The 25,347-nt window shown below is 35.8% G+C and overlaps 1 protein-coding gene across 2 annotated transcripts; it reads right to left on the reverse strand.

Annotated features, from left to right (window-relative positions):
- Nucleotides 1-955: 955 nt before the first annotated feature.
- On the reverse strand, nucleotides 956-25,347 carry ACADM (acyl-CoA dehydrogenase medium chain). 2 transcript variants are annotated; one of them, XM_047726818.1, is made up of 12 exons: nucleotides 25,193-25,346; nucleotides 22,217-22,304; nucleotides 19,344-19,441; nucleotides 19,142-19,211; nucleotides 18,456-18,556; nucleotides 17,262-17,342; nucleotides 15,252-15,382; nucleotides 11,805-11,913; nucleotides 6,876-7,016; nucleotides 6,203-6,298; nucleotides 2,925-3,173; nucleotides 956-1,780 (listed from the first exon to the last, which is right to left on the reverse strand). In XM_047726818.1, the coding sequence occupies exons 1-12, from the start codon at nucleotides 25,220-25,222 to the stop codon at nucleotides 1,709-1,711; spliced, it is 1,266 nt and encodes a 421-aa protein (XP_047582774.1). In that variant the 5' UTR covers nucleotides 25,223-25,346; the 3' UTR covers nucleotides 956-1,708. The 2 variants fall into 2 exon arrangements, with proteins under 2 accessions (XP_047582774.1, XP_047582775.1); XM_047726819.1 differs by lacking the exon at nucleotides 2,925-3,173 and having other exon boundaries at nucleotides 25,193-25,347.

Genomic DNA, 25,347 nt, shown 5'->3' on the forward strand with positions numbered 1-25,347 from the left:
TTCTGTGGATCAATCTGCTGCCAATCTGATCTATCTTCACTTGCAGGTTAGGGATTTCTTTTCCCTTGCTTTCAGGATTCTTATCTGTGTATTTTATGAAGTTGACTATGTCTTAGGGATGGCTGGTTTTGGTTGAACTTCATGGGCGTTCCTTGTGCTTCTTGGATTTCAATGTCTGTTTCCTTCCCCAGATCGGGGAGGTTTTCAGCTATCATTTGCTCAAATAAATCTGCCCTTTTTTCCTCTTCCTGTTCTGGGATTCCTATGATATGAATGTTGTTATGCTTTAAGGGGTCACTGAGTTTCCCAAGTCAACATTTGTGATCCAATCTTTCTTTCCCTCTTCTTTTCAGCCTCATTATTTTCCATAATTTTATCTTCTACATCACTGATTCATTCATTCTCATCATTGTATCCAGTCAGTTTTGCATCTCAGTTATGGAATTTTTTATTTTGGCCTGACTAGTTTTTAGTTCTTTTATCTCTACATTAAGGGATTCTCTAGTGTCTTGTTTTTCTCAAGCCCAACTAGTATCCTTATGATTGTTGTTTTGGGACAGCCTGGGGGCCCAGGATGTGTGACTGGTTCGAAGTGAGTGTTGCTGGTGGGACTGAGCCCTTAAACCCATGGAATCTGATGCTAAATATTTGGAGTTAATGTCAGAATAGGACTGAACCATAGGATGCCCAGTTGGGTGTCAGAATCAGCAGTTGGTATAATATTTTGTCAGTTTTTGATGTTTAAGATTACAAAGAAATATTAAATTCGCAAACTTTGTTTCTTACGTGATTTTATATTTTTTGACATGTCTAATAATATCATCTAGTGAAAAATTAGGAGGTAACTTTATGGAGTTTAAAATCAGAACATGACTTTTTTCCATTACAGTATATAAATAAAGCATACATTATTACATGAAGTAATAAAACTTCCTGGAAAGAATACAAACAGATATACTAGTAGGCACTCAACAATTTTATTTCTTTTTATAATGTATGCACATGAAATGAGATTATATACAACAGACCAAAGCCTACCCAGATACCAGGACTCATATAAAAATATTTTAAGGCAGATTTTATTTATTTCTAAATAAGGCAAGTAAAATGCAGATTTAGAATTAAACAGGTTTTCAATAACTTCTGGTTATTATATGGTGAGAGAATTATGAACATCAAATTTTTGAGTATTATTGTACAAAACTGAAAACAAATGCTTTCCAAATTGTAGCAAAATGAACTCCCCCAATACCATTAACTCTACAAAGACACTATCAAGTTATCTGATGGCATCCAAATCCTATAATGCTTTCTCAATGTAAATTTTGAAACATTCTGAATACTTTTATAAGCCCATTTTTCAAAAATGTCATTGGAAAAATACTGAAATCAAAAGAACTTCTGTTACTTTAAGTGCTTAACGTAACAAAACAAATGTGCTTTTCTAGGTTAATTTAATTCAAGTACAGTAGTACTAAAGATCACACATAACTTTAATGAAACCTAATCTTTTTGTGAAAAAGCAAGTCATAAAGTTAAACAAAATTGGAAAACTAGTATTAGAATCAGCTGCATGAGTTTGGTCTAAGAGTACTTATTTTAAAGTTTTAGCAGAAAAAGTCTTAAAGCTCATTCTCTTCTTTGGAGCTTAAACAGTAGGTTGTGTTCTAATCACTCAAAAGTTAATCATGTTTCTATAGCTCTCTCTCTAATTTTTATACCTGCCAATGTGTTCACGGGCTATAATAAGTCTTTGAATTTGTGCTGTACCTTCATAAATCTGCAAGAAAAAAGAATACACATAGGTGAAATACCTTCAGTACATAAATACTTCAACTTACTCAATATTTTGGACAGTACCATAAGCTCCATTGTAATACCAAATTGAATCAAACCATACATAGGGTCTGTAATCCATAGAGATTCTGAAACCTGATTTTGTGAAACCATGAAAATATAATTCTCTTATAAAAAGTCATTTACCAAAATTTTGGGAGTACCTTAAAAATCAAAGGATATCAATATTTCAAAAAGTTTGGAAATCTGAAGTTTAATGTTGCTAAAATATTTATCCAACTTTTCTGAACTGTTTTTAGCTAGTTGTCATCTTCAGTTATTTTCCATTTTTTACTCTTACACCAGATTTTCTCTCTTACTAAGGAACAGAGTTTCTAAAGAAAAAAATGCTGGAAGGACTTGGTTTAACTTAGATATTCCTAAGTAGCCAGTCCTTACTTCCAGTTTAAACATCTACCCCCAGCAATTTGTTATATATGGTTCATCTTCTCAGATGAACCTCTATCAAATGGTTAATATCACTTTATCACTATCTCTTCCAGGTTGTTTTACTCCCAAATAAGGCTTCAAATGATACAATAGTTGTCAAGAAAGATTCAAAATAAAATAGTTTATTTTAAATGATATGCATACTTTTAGGAGAGCAAAGGGTGGATTACAATTAGGTAGGATGTTAAGATTCAAGATGGCTGATCCAGAGATATACTTACATGTCTATACCATTTACTTTGTTAACCTATTCTCTCAGCCATATACTTAAAGGTAACATTCTTTTGTGTTAATTAGTTTTTAAAGCTTTGGTTTATAGCCATCTATGATAGCTTATTATTTTTTTAAGATTTTATTTGTTTATTTAGAGAGAACATGTGGGGGGGGTGCAGAGAGAGAGAGGGAGAGAGAATCTCAAGTAGACTCCACACTCTGTGCAGAGCCCAATGAGGGGCTTGATCCCAGGACCCCGAGATCATGACCTGGGCTGAAATCAAGAGTTGGACGCTTAACTCGCTGAGGTACCCAGGCTCCCCTATGATAATTTATTATTTCTAATGGCATAAAATCTCTAAATAATTTGTCATCTGTGAATATTCTTTTACCTAAGAAACAACAAAAATCATTTTTAACCTTACCTGATAGATCTTAGCATCCCTCATTAGTTTTTCTACAGGATATTCTGTATTAAATCCATTGCCTCCAAAAATCTGCACAGCATCAGCAGCTAACTGATTTGCAATATCTGCAGCAAATGCCTTTGCTATAGAGGCATAGTAGGTATTTCGGCGACCCGAATCAACCTCCCAAGCTGCTCTCTGGTAACTCAATCTAGCTATTTCAACTTTCATTGCCATTTCAGCCAGCAAAAATGATATTCCTTGGTGCTAGAATTAGAAAGAAAAAAGTTTAAGGATAATAACTATTTAAAAGTTTTCCTCCTAGAACTTTTTTTAACTTTAAAACTAATTTTAGACTTAAAAAATTACACTCTGCTTCCTCTAATGTTAACATATTACATAACCACAGTATAAAGATCAAGAACAGAATATTAACATTACTATAGTATTATCAACTAAACTATATACTTTATTCAAATTTGGGCAAGTTTTCCACTAACGTCCTTTTCTGTTCAAAGATCCCATCCAGAAATTCAACTGTTATTTCTTCTTAGTTTTCCCCAGACTGTTAGATTCTTCAGTTTCTCCTTGTCTTTTATGACCCTGGCACTTCTGAATGATACCGAGTGGTTATTTTTTTTGTAGAATGTCCCCCAATTCAGGTTTTTGTGATGTTTTCTCTGAGCTGGAATGAAGTTATGTATTTTTGGCAAAAATACCATAAAAATTATACGTATTCTCCTCCTGGGTATCTGCTGGGATCTTTTTTTTTTCTTTTTAATGTATATATGTATTTTTAAGTAAACTCTACACCTAGCATGGGGCTTGAACTCACAACTGCATGCTCAGGAGTTACATGCTCTACTGACTAAGCTAGCCAGAAGCCCCTGCTGGGATTTTTTTTTAAAGAAAATTATTATAGACTCAGTGAAAAATGGTGTGATACTTTATCAGATGCTGACAGAGGAAAGTAAGCACCAAGAAAAGGACAAATAAAAAAAATGCTTCTTATCCCCCCTCTAGAAGTTCATAATCAAAGAGGAGACATAAGACAAACACCTTCAATAAAAGATAGTAAGTATTCTATTAGGTGTACAGCCAAACTATTATAGGATAGAATATGTTCACCATGTATAGGTAAGTGAAAATTTCAAATATACAGTATGGTTGCAGTTTTGGAAAAATATATTCATAGAAAGAAAGAATACAGAGCAAAATGGTCACTGTAATAATCTCTGGACAATGGGATTATGGAGCAGTTTTATTACTTAATTTGCTTATACTATATCACATGTTATTCTACAATGAACATGGAATGGAATATATGCTTTAAAATAATACACATTAAAGAAGGCCTATAGGCATTTAGAAATGAGAATACTAAAATTATAAAAAGATGCTTTGTATCATAGGCAACACCAAAATGGGTTTTGAAGACTAAGAGGTTATAAAAACCACAAAAGTTATGACTGTGTACAGACTAATATGCACCAAATGTCACATAAAATAAAAACCTGAGCTGTTCAAGTTCACATATTTACTGTTTTTAAAAATCACACTATTCCAGAATGTGACAAGTTGCTTGAGAGTAGCATGGTACATATGTCTTAAGAGGAGACAATTATTAGCCAATATAAATAATTCCTACATAGAACAAGAAGAGTAATATCCTCCCTTATTTCCTTCTGCCTGATTGTGCCCATTCTTCTAAGCCAATGATTCTTTCAAGTTGTTTTGTTTTAGTTTTCACTTTTTTTTTTTTTGAATAGGTAATACATCTATCAGTTTGAAGTTCAAACTCTCCTCCTTCTATCATCCCTGCCATCTCCAACCCCATTTAATCCCCCTTCCTGGAGGTAACCAGGCTATTTTTTCATCTTCTCAGAGATCTTATAAACACATATAAGCAAATACACCTACAGTCTCTCCCTTTTTACACATATGTTGGCCTACCATGTTGATGGTTCTTCATTTTGCTTTGCTTATCAATAAAGCTGAGTGCTTTCTATAGTAATACATAAAGAACTTCTTTACACCTTTTTTTATAGCTGTAAATCATTTCACTGTATGGTGGATCAACATTTTGGTTGTTTCTATATTTGGCAGTTTCTACACAATGCTGAAATGAATAAGCTATAGACATGTCATATTGCACATATGGGAGTAAACCTGAAAGATACATGTGAAATACAGGTGCAGAATAACCACTTTTGATATATAATGCCAAAACGTTGTTCATAAAAGGTATAGTGAATTATATTCCCACTGGCAATAAATAGAAGCCCTTATATCACCACAACTTTGGCAACCTGGTATAAGATACCCATGCTTCTCCTGTGAGATGTTAATGAAAAAATCCCAGTGAGTCTCACGCAGTTTCTTTTCAGCCCATGCTTTGAGAAATCCTTTCTAAACATCATCCCTGTAATGTCTCAAAATCCCTGTAATATGTCTGGCCCATCCATGACAGTTTCGCCTTTTGGTTTCTCTAACCCAGCCTATGAGCCTTCACTTGGGACTTAATCTTATACAGCTCTATATTATTTCTTAATATTTGTTTTAGGATATGTATCGTATCTCCATAGAAAAGTTAAAGGTTCCTGAGTACAGAGTCTATGTCAAACTTCTTTTCTATTCCCAGAAATAGCTCATGTAATGTGCAAAAGGACAGACTCTTTAAGTGACTAACTGTGTTCAAATCTTGGTTTCATTACGTATTAGGTGAACCTAAAGTTTTACATACAATAAATGAGACCAAGAGTACCCACTCCACAGTAATGTGAAGATTAAATGAGTTAATACATGTAAAACCCCTAGAACAGTGCTTGGAACAGATTAAGTATCCGATTACTAGTATTTTATATAGTAGGTGTTCAGTTACTATTTGTTGAATGGATGAAATAGAAGTTCATAGTGGAAATGTATTCTAAATGCTAGGAGTTTTAAGGGTTACCAAAACAGAAATTCATAGCCTATATGGTGCTTACATTCAAATGAGAGAGAAAGGAAAGACTTATAATAAACAAACACATAAATGATATAATGTTGAGTGGTGTTAAGAACTTTGGGGAAAACAAACCCAAGTGGGATTAGTATATAGAGTGTTGGGAGGTGTTGTTTTACATTGGGTGACGAAGATAGATTCGTTAGTAAAACGAATGAGGAAGTGGTATTTGGGGGGAGAGGAAAGGTAAAGACAACAGCAAAGGGCCAGTGTGGCTGACAGAAGTCCACTGTAAAAACTCTGGATTTTAATCTGAGTGCTTTGAACACAGCAAGTTCAGTATTAAAGTTACCTCTACAAGCAGCTTTCCAAAAGTTTTCCTTTCCAGGGCATACTTGGTAGCTTCATCCAAAGCTCTTTGTGCTAGTCCCACAGCACCAGCTGCTACCTAATATTTTAACATGTACAAAGCATAAGTTCCTATTGTTTTTAAAACACAGTTCAATGACTATTTGCCTATAATTCTAAGTTAAGGACTATATAAAAAGATGATCTATACCTTTAGGCAACAAAAGAAGGGGTGGGGGAGAATAAGCATTTCAATTTATATTTTTTATGAATTAAAGCATTTGTGAGGCAGAGGATCACAGCCTAGAAAGTCATTCCTTCTGTTCAACAAGGGAAAGCTTCTTAGGGAACTTATTCCTAATGATTAAGGGAACAGGAAATGAGGACAATCAGCAGGAATGATTAAGTATGGACTGCCTTTCTGTAACAACTTAGCAGTGACTATAGTATTTGCTGAAGTAATTTCTGTAACAGGCAATAAGACAGTTGAAGAATTCTAAAAAAGAAAAATTATAGTATCTCTCCAACCTTAATTAGATATTAAAAAGGAAATACACACCAAAAAAATAAATTAAAAAAAAAGAAATACATACAAAATAGACCATGTTAAAATAAAACCACTCAACGTAATAAATAAAAGATCCCCTAAAGATTTTCAAGTCACTGATATTACTTACTGGAGGTCTAGTTTTATCAAAAGCACCCATTGCAATTTTGAAACCAGCTCCTTCACCAATTAAAACATTTTCTTTAGGCACTCTCACATCCTCAAACACAATTCCTCTTGTATCTGAACATCGCTGACCCATATTCAATTCCTAATAAGGAAAATAGTATATATTAAGGAACACTTTTTGAGCTAGCATGAATTTTTGCTTTAACCTCTGTTTTAGGACTTTCTGCAATTATCTAAAACAGGGGTTAACAAACGATGGGTTGTAATACCTATTTTGTAAAAAAAAAAAAAGCTTTATTGGACTAGAATCACTACCTATTTGTTTACATATTATCTATGGCTACATTCTTGCTACAATAACAGAACTGAGTAGTCTGGGACAGAAATCTTGTGGATCTCAAAATCTAAAATAGCTATAAACTGGAAGTTTACAAAACAAGTTTGTCAACCCCTAATTTAAAACAATGTTTCACAAACTTTGAAACCAACAATAGTCTAAAGATCTACATGTAGGTATTACACTACAAAGGCAAATTTCATATGTTTGAAGGCTATCTTTTTTACCATCAATGTCTGGAAAAGCATTTAGCAAACACACTCTGATTCAGGATGCTTAATTTAGCTTAATGGAGTTAGCAAAAAAATGTGTCAACTCTTTCTTTCTTTTTCTTTTTTTTTTTTTTAAAGATTTTATTTATTTATTTGACAGAGAGAGATCACAAGTAGGCAGAGAGGCAGGCAGAGAGAGAGGAGGAAGCAGGCTCCCTGCTGAGCAGCGAGCCTGATGCGGGACTCGATCCCAGGACTCTGGGATCATGACCTGAGCCGAAGGCAGCAGCTTAACCCACTGAGCCACCCAGGCGCCCGTGTCAACTCTTTCTTAAAATTAGGTTTACTGAAGTGGAATTTACATACAGAAAAATTCACCCTCTTTACATATAAATCTCTAACAGTTTTGACAAATATATGTGTGGAACCACTACCACCATCAAGATACAGAATACTTTAGCACCCCCCAAAACTCCCTTGTGCTTCTTTTAACTTTACTCTCAACCTGAAGCAATGACTGATCTGACTTCTGTTCATATAATTTTTCTTTTTCCAGAATGTCATGTTAAGTAGAATGATAATAGCAAGTAATAAGTGTCTTCTGTGTCTAACTTTTCACTTAACAAAATGCTTTTGAGATCTACCTATATTGCTGCTGCTCAGTAATTTCTTTCTTTTACTGAGTAGTATTCCACTACGGGGATGTACATTATATCCATTATCTATTCACCAGTGATAGACATTCCCCTCTCACTCCAGTTTTAGCAATTATATAAAGTTGCTATAAACATTTGTGTATAGGCCTTTGTTTTCATTTCTCTTGGATAAATACCTAGGATAAATACCTACGTATGTGGTAAGTGCATATTTAATTTTATAATAAACTGCCAAAGTAACTATTCCCTCAACTTTTTATTTTGAAAATTTTCAAACAGAAAAGCCATAAGTGTAATGTAACGAACACCTATGTACCCTTTATTTCAATTCACCAATTATCATTTTGTCACATTTGCTTTATTTCTATGTTTTGTGTGTGTAACTAGTAGCATTATTTGCTGAATTATCTGAGAGGAAGTTGCAGATATGGTGACTCTTATCCTTAAGGAAAAAAATTTTAATCTCATTTTTAATCAACATTGTAAGAAGCAAAGAAAATGGGAGCACAGAGCTATAAATAAACTCTTTAACTTGCTTGCCTTAATAGTATTAGTCTGCTTCTAGGCTTGAAGAAATGGTAACAACCAGATATATAGTTTTACCAAGAAAGAAACCAACATTTCTTTTTTTTTTGATCTTTTTGTCTTGGTCTTTTATAAATCAATAACTCAGACCCTCACTCAACATAATGAGAAAACACTGTTTATAAAAATGGTTCACTCTAGCCTGTTTCCCAGACTCTCTCCAAACACTAGAACATTTTAAAAATATATTTTTATTTATTTATTTGACAGAGATCACAAGTAGCGGAGAGACAGACAGAAAGAGAGGAGGAAGCAGGCTCCCTGCCAAGCAAAGAGCCCGATGTGGGGCTTGATCCCAGGACCTTGGGATCATGACCCGAGCCGAAGGCAGAGGCTTTAACCCACTGAGCCACTCAGGTGCCCCTAGAACATATTTTTAAAAAGGTTTATTTTAAAGAGAGAGGGAAAGAGAGAGAGCGAGAGAGCCTGTCCTCCTGTGAGCAAGGGTGGGGGGAAGGGGTAGACGAAGAGGGAGAGAAAGAATCCCAAGCAGACTCCCCTCTGAGTACGAAGGTGGTGGGGCTCAATCCTAGGACTCTGAGATCATGACCTGAGCTGAAACCAAGACTCTGACGCTCAACTGACTCAACACTACCCAGGCACCTCCAAACACTAAAACATTTAAAACCAAAATGCTTCCTGTTCTCCTCTCAAGCCAGATGACATATAAAACACAAAGCATTTTTAAAAACATTAAATATCACAAATCTATAAAATGCCCATATATTTCAAAAAAAGATTTAAGGAGGTTTAAATATATATAATATAATTATCTGTTTTGCTCACTAGAAAGTGAGCTCCCCAAAGGCAGGGATTTTTGTCTGTATTGATCCATATGGTATCCCCAATAACAGAATGGTGCCTAGTATATAGGATGAACTCAATAATAAATATTTATTGAATTAGAGATATTTTTTAAGTGAGAAAATTGGGAACAAAGAGACTAGAAATAGCATGATAAAATCCACAAGTGGGTTTACTACTAAAAACAGTATAAGTTGTTAGGTCCTTTGCACTTTCTAGAAATGGCCATAAATTTGGCCTTTAGTTTTCTCGCAACCACCCTTAAAAAGAATACACAAATAGAACATAAATTAAAAACAAACCATTTACTTGGAAGAAGCACATCCATTCTTACAACTTATACTTTGTTATACACAACAACCTCACTATAATTACACTGAAGTACAGTCTACCTTTAATATCTACTCTTAAAAGAGAATATAGAAAAACAGGGTTAGAAGCCACATTGGGGGGGTGCCTAGGTGGCTCAGTGAGTTAAGCCTCTGCCTTCAGCTCAGATCATGATCTCGGGGTCCTGGGATCAAGCCCCGCATTGGGTTCTCTGTTCTGGCAGGAAGCCTGCTTCCCCTTCTCTCTCTTCCTGCCTCTCTGACTACTTATGATCTCTCTCTCTCTCTGTCAAATAAATAAATAAAATGTTTAAAAAAAAAAAAAAGAAGCCACATTGGGCGAGTTCCTAGGATACTTTAGTAGTGATCTCAACTCTGCCTTTAAGTGTGTAAATCATTTACTTGGATCTCATTTTCTACATTCAGTGAACAGACTGAAATAATGTGTATATTTTCCACCTTTAATATTCTGTGGCCTCGGGGTGCCTGGGTGGCTCAGTGGGTTAAGCCGCTGCCTTCGACTCAGGTCATGATCTCAGGGTCCTGGGATCGAGTCCCGCATCGGGCTCTCTGCTCAGCAGGGAGCCTGCTTCCCTCTCTCTCTCTCTCTCTCTCTGTCTGCCTCTCCGTCTACTTGTGATCTCTGTCAAATAAATAAATAAAATTAAAAAAAAAAAAATTCTGTGGCCTCAAAGAGAAGTTGCCCCTCTTCCATATTCTAGTAAATGCTTCCATTTTCAAGAGGCTTGAGTACAACAGAGAGATTCTGATGGCTTTTTTTTTTTTTTTAAAGATTTTATTTATTTATTTGACAGAGAGAAATCACAAGTAGGCAGAGAGGCAGGCAGAGAGAGAGGAGGAAGCAGGCTCCCTGCTGAGCAGAAAGCCCGATGTGGGGCTGGAACCCAGGACCTGGGATCATGACCTGAGCCGAAGGCAGCGGCTTAACCCACTGAGCCACCCAGGCGCCCCAAGAGATTCTGATGGCTTTTAATAAAACAGGATTATGTAACCTTTGGTAACTATTAATAAACTTCCAAAATTTCTCCTTTTCCTTCAATATAGACATCATTTGGTCATCATTAGGTTTTCTTTTTTACAAATTCATTTTGCAGAGAAGAGTTTTACAGTTGTAAAATTAAGTTTCCTCTTCCTAGTCTCAAAGTTATAATCTTAGCTCTCATTAAAATGATTTTAATGACTTCATTTCTTCCTTCTTTGATTTGCTAAATTTTAAACTTTTCTTTTTAGTCTACTTTAAATGTTAGTGCTAAATTATCTCCACACATTCAAATTACAACAGTTCTCAAATATGTTACATTATCTTTTCTTATTTAAACAAAATTTCTGGCCTTCCCACATTAAAGGCTCTTTACCATTCCCATACTTTCCTCAGGCACAGAATTTTCTCTTACTGATGTTATATGATCTGGGGTATTATTTTAATCACTACAGTGGGCATAATGCTAGTTATCCTACCAAAAAGGCTGCTGTGAGGAAGGGAAAAGAGTGGGAAAATCTTCTGAAATCTAGAACTCCGTTATTGGGCAGGCCACATAAATGGCAGCTGCATTTCTGCATCATTATACCTCACAGCTGTTACAGACTGGCACCAGGAGCAACCAGTTTTCCAAATAATGAATCAAAAGGATTATTCTCAACTTAAAATCTTCAGCTATAATCTATAGACTATTTCACCTGATAATATCAAAACATAGCTTTTAAGGGATGGGTTAAATACGTGATGGGGGTTACAGAGCAAATCTATCTTGATGAGCACAGGGGTGATGTATGGAAGTGTTGAATCACTATGAATCCTGTACACCTGAAACACTATATGTTAACTGGAATTAAAAATTAAAAGAAAAAAAAGGGGAGGAAGCTTTATTTTCATTGCAACTCAGTACAAAGAAAATGTTTTCAATAAAGGAAGCTAAAAGAGTAATTCTGAAATTTATAGTTAAAATAGTATTTGAGGCCTTAATCACCGATAAATACACACTTTACCTTTCTTCCAATCTGCACTCCTGGGGTATCCGCTTCCACAATAAATCCAGTAAAGGCTCTATTAGCAGGAGTCTTTGGATCCGGATCAGAACGAGCCAATAAGAAATACCTAATACATATATAATGTGGATATGATGACAACATAGTGACATCACATAGACAACACATGGTGATAGCTATCTCATTTAGTCCTCCCAACAATTCCAATTATTATTCTCCCATTTTACAGATTAAGAAATGAAGAATCAGAGAGGCTCAAAAGCTTGCCCAAATCACATACTTACAATGTGGCAGAGCTAGTGTTTTAACCCAGGTCTACTTCTTACTTAATGCGGTATTTAACTTTTTCTTTAGTAGTCTGAGTTCTTAGTAAAAATTCCTCATATCAAAATTATACAATATAAAAAGAAAAGTATGTATGATATTGGAAATGGCATTTTTCCCTTCCCAAAACTAGTCTGATTCTTTAAGGGACAAGCTACCTGGAAAAGGACAAGAAATAGGGCTGCCTGCAAAAGGAGTAATATATGAAATAAAGACACCTGTATTCTGCCTACTGTCTTCTTTTTGCAGCAAAATCACTGTTTTTGTTATCACTGAATTATTATGAATATTTACCAGAATTTTTCCCAGAATTGATTTTTTTAAAAATGTTTTAAAGATTTTATTTTTTTATTTGACAGAGAGAGATCACAAGTAGGCAGAGAGGCAGGCAGACAGAGGGGGAAGCAGGCTCCCCGCTGAGCAGAGAGCCCAATGCAGGGTTTGATCCCAGGACCCTGTGATCATGACCTGAGCCAAAGGCAGATGCTTAACCCACTGAGCCACCCAGGTGCTCCTCCCAGAATTGATTTTTTTTTTTTAAAAGATTTTATTTATTTATTTGACAGAGAGAAATCACAAGTAGGCAGAGAGGCAGGCAGAGAGAGAGGAGGAAGCAGGCTCCCTGCTGTGCAGAAAGCCCTATGTGGGGCTTGAACCCAGGACCTGGGATCATGACCTGAGCCGAAGGCAGCGGCTTAACCCACTGAGCCACCCAGGCGCCCCCCAGAATTGATTTTAAAGTGAAACAGGAGGTATGTAACAACATCTAAATGTAACCTATGTTCTAAATAGCCTGACATAGGAGAATTTTTTAAAAATTCCTTAAACAGGGGCGCCTGGGTGGCTCAGTGGGTTAAGTGTCTGCCTTCGGCTCGGTCATTATCTCAGGGTCCTGGGATTGAGCCCTGCATCGAGCTCTCTGCTCAACAGGGAGCCTGCTTCCCCCCCCCACTGCCTATTTGTGATCTATCAAATAAATAAAATCTTAAAAAAATTCCTTAAATTTATATCTTATGCTTAACACTAATAAGTTATCATTTACTCTACAATTTTACTTGATAGTAGTAAAAAATAGTAAAAATTATCTTCTAGTTTCTTATATTACCTAATTGGTCTTATTACATGAGAATTATACCTAATGAATTCTTAAAATTATGAAAACTTTTTTTTTTAGATTTTATTTATTTACTTGTGAGAGAGCGCAAGCGCACATGTGCACAAGCGGGCAGAGTGGCAGAGAGAGTCGGAGAGAGAAGCAGGCTCCCTGCCGAGCAAGGAGCCTGATGCGGGACTCAATCCCAGGACCCTGGGATCATGACCTGAGCTGAAAGCTTAACGGACTGAGCCACCCAGGCATCCCAAATTATGAAAGCTTCTAATTGCACCGTTAGATTTCTCTCAACTTGTTAAATTGTAATAGTTCCTTCATTATTCTATTACTTTCTGATATCATGATGACTTACTTAAAGATAATTATATAGTCCTCCTTAATACTGGACAGTGATAAAGGGGTTGATAGGTACTGTTTAAAATAAATAATTTCCTGGTAGGCTCATTCCCAGGAATAATGTTTTACCTGCTAGAGAACTGCGCTACAGAGCACACACATATACTGAATCAGAATTTTTGCAGACAAGGAGGAACAGCCCATTTAGTTCATTATTCCAATCACCAGCAAACCCTTATCCTAGGAAGTCTCTATCTATATACTTGCAGTGATGGGTAAAAACATTATTTCCCATGACAACTCAACAACATTGGACAGCACTGTTGTTGGAAAGCTTGTTTTTATGTCTATAGTTTTCTAACTTTTTTTCTTAAGATTTTAATTTATTTATTTGACAGAGAGAGACATAGCGAGAGAGGGAACACAAGCAGGGGGAGATAGAGGGAGAGAAGCAGGCTTCCCGCTGAGCAGGGGGCCTGATGCAGGGCTCAATCCCAGAAGCCTGGGATCATGACCTGCGCGGAAGGCAGATGCTTAACAACGGAGCCACCCAGATGCCCCATTTTTCTAACTTTGATCCATTAATTCCACTGGCTTCCTGAAGCAAATGTACAACACTGCTCTTTATTCTGTGTGATGTTATTCCAAAACTTTCTAAATTCTTCTAAACTAACTTAATTCCTTTGCTCTTCACTGGACATGTTTTCTAGACTCTTCTTAATGAGGGATACTTACTTGCTTCTTAACTTATTCCATTTTGCCAATGCAAGTCTTAAAATGTGTCATACAGAACTATTACCACTTTTTCCCTCATTTGTATTGTACTTCTATTATTTCAGCCAGAAATTACATTACCTTCTTAGACATCACAGTGTTGATTCCTACTGAATCTACAGGCATCCATTTTACTGTCATCTTTTTTCCTCAAATAATGGTATAAATAGGTTCGTCAATGTTTTTATTTATGCAGATGATTTTATGATCCTTTGTTGAACTTCACGTCGTTTTTAGACCTATACACTTTGACCTTTAGATTTTACTAAAGTAACATTCCGTCTTTTCTAAAAGATAATCTGAGTTTTAAGACTGTCTTCGCCTGTTGTTCAGAATCAGAGAAGTGTACTATACCAATGGCTTTCCTTTTTTCACAGTCTTCAGAGAACAGTTCCAAGGAGATGCTAGTATAGCCAGTGGAGATATTAAGCCACGTAGATGGATTCACATTCAACCAGAGCAGGTGTTTTTGTTTTATCTTCTTTTATAAATTAAACTTCTGAAGAGTTAGGTTGAAGAAATAATTCAGGGCTTAAAAATAGTTTTTAAAAATAACTGAACTATTTATGATCTTTTATGGACATTACAGTTCCATGAATAAAACTTACTTTTTCTAAATATTTTATTTATTTATTTGACAGAGAGAGAGACGGTGAGTGAGTGCATAAGCAGGGAAAGCAGGAGAGGGAGCAGCAGGCTCCCCACTAAGCAGGGCGCCACAGCTGGATACCAGGACCCTGGGATCACAACCTGAGCCAGAGGCAGGTGCTTAACCCACTGACCCACCCCAGGCACCCCTAAAACTTATCTTAATTGTGGTGCTTTAATAATAAAGGAGAGAGAGAAGATTCTTATATGAAGTAATTAACAAGCAATATATAGAGGTGTTTTAAACAACATACCAATTAGCTTTTCCTCCATTGGTTATCCACATCTTCTGACCATTAATAATATATTCATCTCCTTTCCTTTCTGCTTTGGTTTTTATACCAGCTACATCAGAGCCAGCTACAGGTTCTGTTACGCAGTAAGCCTTAAATATATAGAAGCAATAAAAATAATTTAAATTTAATTATTAAATTACGAATGTTTAGAACCAGGAGTGTATTTTATTTTTGAAGCCAGTATTTTAAATATTTTTAAATACCTAAAAATAAAATATTCTCAGAGAATCAAATAAACTGCTCAAATGTAGCAACATTTAATATATAACTTAAAACTAGATATAGGATATCAATAAACCATATAAATCAAAATGTTAGATAACTTCAAGTTAATTCATTCACATGTAATCATTCATTCAAATGTTTCTTTAGTATCTACTATGTACCAGGTTATGAACCAGGAGATGGAAAAACTAGAGATAAAAGACCGGTCTTCAAGATTTCCACAATAGTGGAGACGAATACTAACTATATTGTAATTACATATCTAAGTACTACAGTCATACACAATGGTCTTGTGAAACTAGTTTAGCTTTAGGGTGTCAGGAAAAGCTTTCCAAAGGTGATGCTCACATCAAGTCTCAAAAAGGAAAAGGTATTCTTTGGGGATGAAGAAGGAATGTGTATTCCACGCAGAATAACAAATGCAAATGACATTGAGATAAATGCAGGGTTACCCAGAGTTTGTAATTCCAAAGTAGCAGAGTCCTATAACATGTAAATTCTATGCATGTAAGGGAATTGACTATTTTCATTTTCACCCTTGATTTCATATTCTGGGTACATTTACTGCCATTATGTACTAGCAGGGGAAAAATGTATAGTAAACCTTTATTAACCTTTATTAATTCCCTATTCTAACATAGGGACTACAGTAAATTTATTTTTATATATACTGAAGTATTGATAACACACAAAACAGCCAAAAAATATTTTAAATACTTGAACTATTTTTAAAGACTTTTATCTTTGAAATATGTTATTTATAAGCAATAATTATAAATATTCTTATCAGTGCATTAATGAAGGTTCTCCTAAGCAACTCTATGCTAAAATTTTTTTAGCTTATTTCTAGTATTATGTAGGATACAGAAAAACAATCTAAATGTGTCACACAATCTTAGACAATATTGAGAATTAGCCTACTAAACTCTGATTTAAGAGTTACCAATTAATTAAAAAATCTGTATAAATATTTTTATTAAGCAGTTTGCCTAAAATTAAGGTACCTGAAAAGAGAAACCTTGATTCTTAACTTTCTAGTCTTTCAGACCTATTTTCACAATTAGTTCAAAACTGATAACAATTTACTATATTTTGGTATCACAATCACACCCTAAATTGAAATCTGTTCAGCTGATAAACAAAATTCAAAATCCTTATGTAAAAACACTTTCAGAATAGGTCCTCAGTGTGCGTGTGTGTATATATGTATAAGTATCTTTTTTTTTTTTTTTTTTAAAGTAGGCTCCACGCACAGTGTGGGGCTTGAACTAATGATCCTGTGATCAAGAGTCACCTGTTCTACTGAATGAGCCAGGTGGGGGCCCCTATAACTATCTTTTAAAAATCCAGTTTAAATATTTGTTGAGTAGTGCTCAGGGAATTAAATAAAATCTATATTCTCTCCAAGCCACTTGCTCAACAAATAGAATAACTTTTCAGTCACGTTAATTTCTTCTTAGTTCAAAAGACAATTAGTTCAAACACCTACTGTCATACATTCAGTCTGAACTTCCTGACACACTCACTCAGGTCCTGAACTGCAGAGTGCTCCATTAAACAGCAAGTATTTCTTTCTTGGCAATAAGCTAGGAGATTATGACACTTGTCTTGTACCCTAGAAACACCATTATACCTAAATAGGTTGCTAACTTTTGTCTTCATGTGTTACATTCCAGTGTACACATATGTATTGGAAAGTAGAAAGAGCATCCTTGTTCCTAAGCAGCAGCTGCACATACTCACACACATCAGTGGCTCCTCAGTGAGTCTCCCCAAATACTTCTTTTGTTGTTGGTCATTTCCAGCAATAAGAAGAGGCATTTGCTACCAAAGAAACAAGACATTGAAAAGTAAGATATTTTATTAGGTATGTAAATTCAGAGATACTATAAAACCAAGAGGAAATAAATCTGTGAATCTAGTATTTTCAAAAATTAAGTTATATTGGGCTTGTTGGGAATATGTAAAAATCCACTGTAGTAACATATACGAAGAATTAAATTTGGGATAAATAATGTGCTACATATGATCAGACATCTTAAGAACTGCTCACTAAATTCAGCACTGCCAGCAGTGGCAGCAAGCCTTCCTGATCCTTCTCTCCAGAATGCTAGTCTTTGGCCTTGCCCTTACCTAAGAATTGCCACTGACACAGCAGCCAAAGCAGACAGTTTCCCTACAAGGACAGCTAGGACTCCAATTACTGGGGACAACAGGAACAGAATGATCAACTTATGCAGTAAGAACTCTAGGCTTCACTGCACAATCTTGTGTTCCTTTTTTCATTTATTTTTAGAAGATTTTATTTATTTGACAGAAAGAGTGCATAAGCCGGGGAGGGCAGCACGCAGAGGGAGAAGCAGGTTCCCCGCTGAGCAGGGAGCCTATGTGATGCCTGGCTGGATCCCAGGACTCTGGGATCATGACCAGAGCCCAACTGATCCATCCAGGTGCCCCTCCTGTAGTCCTTTTTTTTTTTTTTTTTTTTTTTAAAGATTTTATTTATTTATTGGACAGACAGAGATCACAAGTAGGCAGAGAAGCAGGCAGAGAGAGAGGAGGAAGCAGGCTCCCTTCTGAGCAGAGAGCCTGATGAGGGGCTCGATCCCAGAACCCTGGGATCATGACCTGGGCTGAAGGCAGAGGCTTTAACCCTCTGAGCCACCCAGGCGTCCCTTTTTTTTTTAAGATTTTATTTATTTGATCACAAGCAGGCAGAGAGAGAGGGGCAAGCAGGCTCTCCGCTGAGCAGAGAGCCCGATGTAGGGCTCGATCCCAGGACCCTGGGATCATGACCTAAGCTGAAGGCAGAGGCTTTAACCCACTGAGCCACCCAGGTGCCCCTCCTGTATTCCTTTTAAAGAAAATTGTGTTGGCCAACTAACCTAACCTAGCAGTACAGTTTCACTTAGGCAATTAATTTTCTAAGAAACTTACCCCCAAAGAATTTGCTTCAATAGCAGTCTGAACCCCTGTGCATCCATAAGCCAATTCTTCAGTAATTAAACAAGCATCAAAAATTCCAAGTCCAAGACCTCCTATAGAATCAAAATATTTTAAGACCCATTATAATATGTAGATCTTATTAGAAATAAAGGTGAACTATTTTAATTACCAAGAAACTAAAAAATGTTCTAGTTAGCACAGTAACAAATTACACTTCTCTAAAATAGTTTTAAATATTTCAAAAAATTTTCTATTTGTAATCTGGACCTGCATTCCTGTTTCAACTTGATTTTGTAAAAAATTTGATTCAACTGTGCTGAAACTTTGACTCTTTCACCTGAAGGAGTGACTATCTCATAGAAAAAAGTCTGAACAAAATGTAAAATCAAAGGTAGAACCAAATGCAACAAATTGACTAACTCTAAAGAGAAATTACCAGAGTCTAGGATGAAGTTAAGGTTGAAGTGAGTTATAAAGGAAAAATGCCTTGAAGTCTTAATACAAGGTTTCTCAAAACAGGCAAATACTGAAGTCTGAACAAAAAGATAAAGGTAGAAAGCCATTTATCATAAATGACTTAAGATAAATGGCAGTTAATATTTGAAAGAATGAGTAGAGTTTTACCGTTTTCTCTGTTCATATGCATTATAAGGATTAAAAATGTGAAGAAAACTTACCACAACTCTCTGGAATGTGAGTATTCATTAAGCCAAGTTCCCATGCTCTTTTAATTAGGGGGACAGGGTACTAAAAGGAAAGCAAAAGGTAAAAAAGACCTTTAAAAAAAAAACCAATTATATTAAAAATCTACATAGTTCAATTATATAATCTTAAGAAAAATGTAAACAACTTTTTTCTCCTTAAAATGCATACACCTACCTCGCCACTTTTATCGTATTCTGCAGCAACTGGGATTATTTCTTCCCTGGCAAATTTACGAGCAGTAGCTTGAAACTCTTTTTGCTGTTCAGTGAGCTCTAAGAGTAAATCATTTAAAAAATATTAAAACAAGATAATGAGCTGAGGAAAAAAGTCCTATGAACTCAGTATGTGAAAATTTATAATGGAGTCTTTAACTCTTGATTAACCAGAAAAGTCCACAAATAAACCACAAAGACCACAACACACTTTTTGGACTAGAAAGATTTCACTATATAATATAAATAAACCTATGTCAATACAAGTACCAAAGGACGTAGGTAAGATTTCTAGCTTTTACAAATGAGTAACAGACATAAATTTGTTTTTCTCTTCTAACTGGTGAAAAAAAAATTGTTTTTACTTGTTATTAGTTCCTAAGCAGATTTATCAAATGTTTAGTAATCCTGAGATGAAACTAAATATAAGATACTCCCTGATCTCAAGAATCAGTCCAACCAGGGAGATGAGACATGCTCAGTGACCATAAACCAATAAAACTTGTTCCAAAGTATCATATAAGAATACCAATACGCGGGATGCCTGGGTGGCTTAGTAAGTTAAACATCTGCCTTTGGCTCAGGTCATAATCTGGGAGTGCTGGAATCGAGCCCTGCATGAAGCCCTGCATGGAGCTCCCTGCTAGGTGGGGACTCTAATTCTCTCTCTGTCCCTCACCCCGCTCATGCTCTCTCTCTCAAATTAATAAAATTAAAAAAAAAAACAAAAAAAAACCAAAGAAAAAAAGGAAAATTTTTAAAAAGACTACCAATACTATAATTTCACTCTTCCTTTAAATTCAGATAATTTAAGGTTATAAATTAGCACAAAGAAACTGGTAAAAGTGGCGGGAGGGTTTCTCAAAAGTTAACAGGAAGATAGAACTCTAATTCAACTGCAAAAAATATGAGGTTCTGTTGTTATAAAACTAATGAAATGAATGTGGTGGTTGGACTGAGAATAGGAGCTGATCATTTGGATTTTTTCAAATCCACACTATCATAGGGTTTTAATGTGGTTGTGTCAAATATCAAAGGATAGGTAAGATTTAAAAGAGATATAGGGTATTTCAGGTAAGAACAATAAGAACAAAAACAAAGAGATAAGAATGAGCCAGCATATTCAAGACTATAATAATCATTTTGTATAGGGATATGAGAAATAAAACGTAAAAGACATGAGAACTTTGGTGTTGGATCAAATAGCCTAAAATCAAATCTCTCATTTTATAGATAAGGAAACAAAAGCTCAGAATGAGGACATGATAGCCTCACAGTCTTACCATGAATTAGCAGTAAAAGTATACTTCAGAGTTTCAGCCACTGTTCTCTATATCACAATTACTTCTAATATTGGAACCATCAGATACCAAGGTTGTGGGTGAGTAAAAGACAGGGAAGGCAGGGACCTAGTTTCTATTATTTATTGAGAACCTACTTAAATCTGGTCACTGTGTACTACGGACTTTACATATGCAGTATATTAACCTTCAGATAAATCCCATGTTGTAGATATTATCTCCACTTTAGAAAAAGCCAGATTCAACTAACCACAGATGTTATCCCTGGCACTTAAGTTTAATGATCTCACTCCTGAATACCTGTATCTATCCCATCTTGTTACTCAACAAACCGCCAGATTTCTCCAGCTTGTTTCTTACTACTAAATATGAATCTGTAAGTGACAAACTGAAACTAAACAGCAATGATACCTATGTTAATAACACAGTAAGAGAAAATCCAACGCCCCAAGCTGCTATCCTCACATGGCCTGAAATTTCCAATTTAATTCTCTTTCAAAAACTGTAAAGAAGCTAACAATCTTAAAAAATAAAATGAAAACCAAAAATGAAACCCTGGTGAGCTCTGAGCTTGTCATTTTTATTAGGGTATGAGTTAATTATCTGAGCTGCCTTGTAATTATTTTCTGAGACCAAGAAACCAGAGAAAATGGATTTTTAACTAAAGGAAAGGTAACAATTTTTTTTTTAATTTTTTTAAAAAATTTTATTTATTTCTTTGACAGAGACAGATCACAAGTAGGCAGAGAGGCAGGCAGAGAGAGGAGGAAGCAGGCTCCCCACTGAGCAGAGAGCCCGATGCAGGACTCGATCCCATGACCCTGAGATTATGACCTGAGCCGAAGGCAGAGGCTTTAACCCACTGAGCCACCCAGGAGCCCAGGAAAGGTAACAATTTTAAAGCAAGAAGCACTTTAGGAGGTGATGGATGCTAAAAATAGGGATTATTATTCCAATTTTTTTTTGCTCAGGATCTGCATTTTAGAGACAAAGGGTGTGCTTGCTTCAGCAGCACATATACTAAAATAGAGAGCAAAGGGAAAGGGAGATCTTATGCCTTTTCCTTCCCAAACCACATGACTCCGTGATCCCAGGACTTTAAATCCTATCCATTAGCAACAAAACTGCAGTTCAGATATATTAGGGTCAAAACAGGCTTTGGCTTCTTAGCAGGTTCCTAGCACTGTGTATCTAAGTGTTCAAAACATTATCTTTTGCATTCGAATTTCTAACTTGAAGACTGTACGTATTAGTAACTTTGTTATTTTAGGGTTACATACTTAGGAAAAAGGGCACAGATATTTATGTCTGCTGCTAACACAGGTCTCTACATAGAATATTATGCTGAAAAAAAAAAAGAGGTCAGGAAGAATGGGTGTGACTGGAAATCTGTGGATGGTAATTGGTTCTATTTATTGACAGACACTACTAAGATGATTTACAAATATATTCCAGACAAATACATATACAATGCAATAAAAAATGCATATATATAACAAATATGTTTAAAGTCAAAAGACAGAACAAAACATACCAAAATTAAATCCCAATTTTGGTTCATGCTGTAGGGCAGCTTTTGTATGTTGTGATCTCCAGTCAAAACGAGAAACACTTTTTAGGACCTGTAAAGGATAATTTTATTAAAATAAATTTGATAAATTAAACATCAAATAAGAGAATACTGGCAATTACAAGTGAGTACAGCTACTTGTTTGACTATACTCAAGAGCATAGTTTTTTAAGTCATTACTTAAATGCCTTCAACTATAATCTGATATCTATATTAAATAAGCCAAGTATTAGATGTGTGAACACTTACTACAAAAGAAATTTTTTTAAAAAACAATGAAAATAACACTAATCAGCAGTATTTGTACTACTCAAGTGGAGTATCTCTGAGGCAAACAATAGTCAGGGGTATTAGCAGACATAGGACTGCTATCCTGGAAATCTCACAAGCTTTAGGTCATTTGTGATTGAGAAGTTGGGGTGGGGACAAAAATAGGACGGAATAGTACTGTGTTCAACAGTTCCCCAGTCTATCAACTTTGATACTCTGTCCGGTGAGCCTCACAGGTATGCCTCTGGGAATCTTCCCCTTGGAGGATTCCATTTTCTAAGATACCTCACTTTATTCAACAAAACAAATTAGCCTAAAACTGTGTTCTATATTTTCTGCTGTTGTCTATAGGCATTTTTAGAATATTCTAAGGCAGTGGTCAGCACACTATGGCAGCCACCAGTTTTGTAAATAAAATTTTATTAGAACAACATATTGTCTATTGCTGCTTTTCCAGCAGAGTTGTACAGTTATCAGAAACCATGTGGTCCACAAACCTGAAAATATTTACTAACCCTTTACAAAAACGTTTGCCAACCCTGTTCTAAACTATTGCTATGCTACATTTCTTAATATCTGCAATATACCATTTCTTTTAAAATATGTATAAAAAAGTATCAGATATATATCTTGTTCCTTTGCAGTCCATTTTTATACTCATGACAATTTAATGTACACAAAAATAACCATTTGCATTTATTAAAGTTAATGGAAACCATACCTTAACTCCTTCCTGAAAATGTTTGAGGACAGCAAAACATAGTTTACACTTCAAAGGATTTGATGGAAATATTCCTATGCAATTCTAATACTCCAAAGAAAAGAGAAACTGAACAATATACTTATGTTTGAAACATAAGTATACATATGTTGCTTATGTTTCTTCAACACTGTAAAAAGAAACTGTCCATTTTGTAGGTGACAACTTCAGCTTATAGAGAATCACCTACATTTGAAGTGACAATAAAGATCGTCAAGTATTTTTTTTAGTATTAATTTTTTTAAAAGATTTTATTTTCAATTTGACAGAGAGAGATCACAAGTAGGCAGAGAGAGGCAGGCAGAGAGAGAGAGGGGGAAGCAGGGTTCCTGCTGAGCAGAGAGCCCAATGCAGGCCTCAATCCCAGCACCCTGAGATCATGACCTGAGCCAAAGGCAGAGGCTTAACCCACTGAGCCATCTAGGCGCCCCAAGACTGTCAAGTATTTTAAATAGCTCTTTCAAAATAATACTTTATAATTTGGGGGAAAAAAAACTACAGAGCATGAAAATTCACATGTTCTTTGCAATTTTCATTAAATTTACTTTGGAAGTAAAACATGGTTTCTCTAATCCTTACTGTTCAGTCATCATAGACCAAACCTATACTTGTTTACAGTCACATTCCACGTATTAATTCACTGAATCTCCAAGTCAAGCCTAGGATTAAGGCACTACTTTTATTCCTATTTTGCATATGAAGAAACTGAGACTCAGAAAGTTCAAATGGAACCAGGATTCTAACCCTAACATTTACTATAGAGAATCCATACCACCAACCACCCTGCTATACTGCTCTTTCAATTTAAGTCTCCTAATTGGTTATTACATTGAATAAAGAAAAATGCCATCCCACAAAAATCAGACCAAATAAACTCAGCTCTTCTAAATGTGTTTAGATACCAGCACATAAAAATCAGACCTTACAAAACAGGTAAAATAGTCTGCAAGACTTTAAATAGGGAATTATTAGTGGATTTAAAATAATTTATAAAAAGTTTACATATGATTTTTCAGGAAAATGTTATATAAAACAAAATACAAAAGTAGCTACAGCCAGGGAACAATCCCCATCTACCTGCTAATTATATATAATGTTAGCCATTTAGAGAGGTGGGTCAGTGGACACAATATAGAAACTGTAGACTGTTGGGATTTACGATGGTTTAAGTCTACATTCTACGAGTATTTCTCAGAGCTTGCGGCAATTACAACCTTAACTCAATTATAAATGACATTTAAATTGCAGTTTTGTGTTAATATATCAATAATATTTAAGGTATAGAGCATCTACTGAGACAATTTAGAATCTGTGAGCCACAACACTAGAATAGACAAGCTTCGAGCAAAATTCTGCGGTAGGTTCTTCTTTTTACCTCTAACGTACGGAACAGAAGCGTTCTCTTCCACAGTCCAAAACCAAAGAGTATTAAACATATTAAGTATCCCAAGAAGCGGCTGCTTCGTTTTCCTTTTCCCGGTGACTTTGCAGCCGCCCAAGACAAGAATGTCTGAAATCTATACTTTCTAGCATTATCAAATGCACGATGAAATTTACTTTTATGATTTCTTCTTGGGCTAGAGATAGCAAGCCAGTAGAGTTTTCTCAAAAATATACTGCAAAAACAAGGCCTTTGCTCTTTCTGAGATTTTCGCCCAGTTCAGAGACAGGTTCACGTACGGGACAGGGTGATTCCCGGGGTAAATATTTGGAAAGTTCCCCCGGCCAGAGGGAGAAAAAAAAAAAAGGACATTCTGAAAGTGACCAGCGCCTATATTAGTCCGAGGGAGTCCCTCCTCCCCGCCACCCCGGGAAGGCACCTATTTTCATCCCAGGCTTCCCTCCCTCCCACCCCTTCCAAACACCACAACCTCCATTTCCCAACCCCACCGACCCTTACTCTCTCTCACCCTGCAGCTACGGCTAAACACCGCTGCCATGTTGACTCCCGGTCCGGATACTCAAACACTAGCTCAGTCCGTGGCGCTGACACAGCTAGGGTCATCCCCCGCGCGGGGCGCTAGACCCATCTGGCCCCGCCTACACCCTGGTCCCGCCCATCGAC

This window comes from Lutra lutra, chromosome 4 (genome assembly GCF_902655055.1).
Source record: "Lutra lutra chromosome 4, mLutLut1.2, whole genome shotgun sequence".
Classification (NCBI taxonomy): domain Eukaryota; kingdom Metazoa; phylum Chordata; class Mammalia; order Carnivora; family Mustelidae; genus Lutra; species Lutra lutra.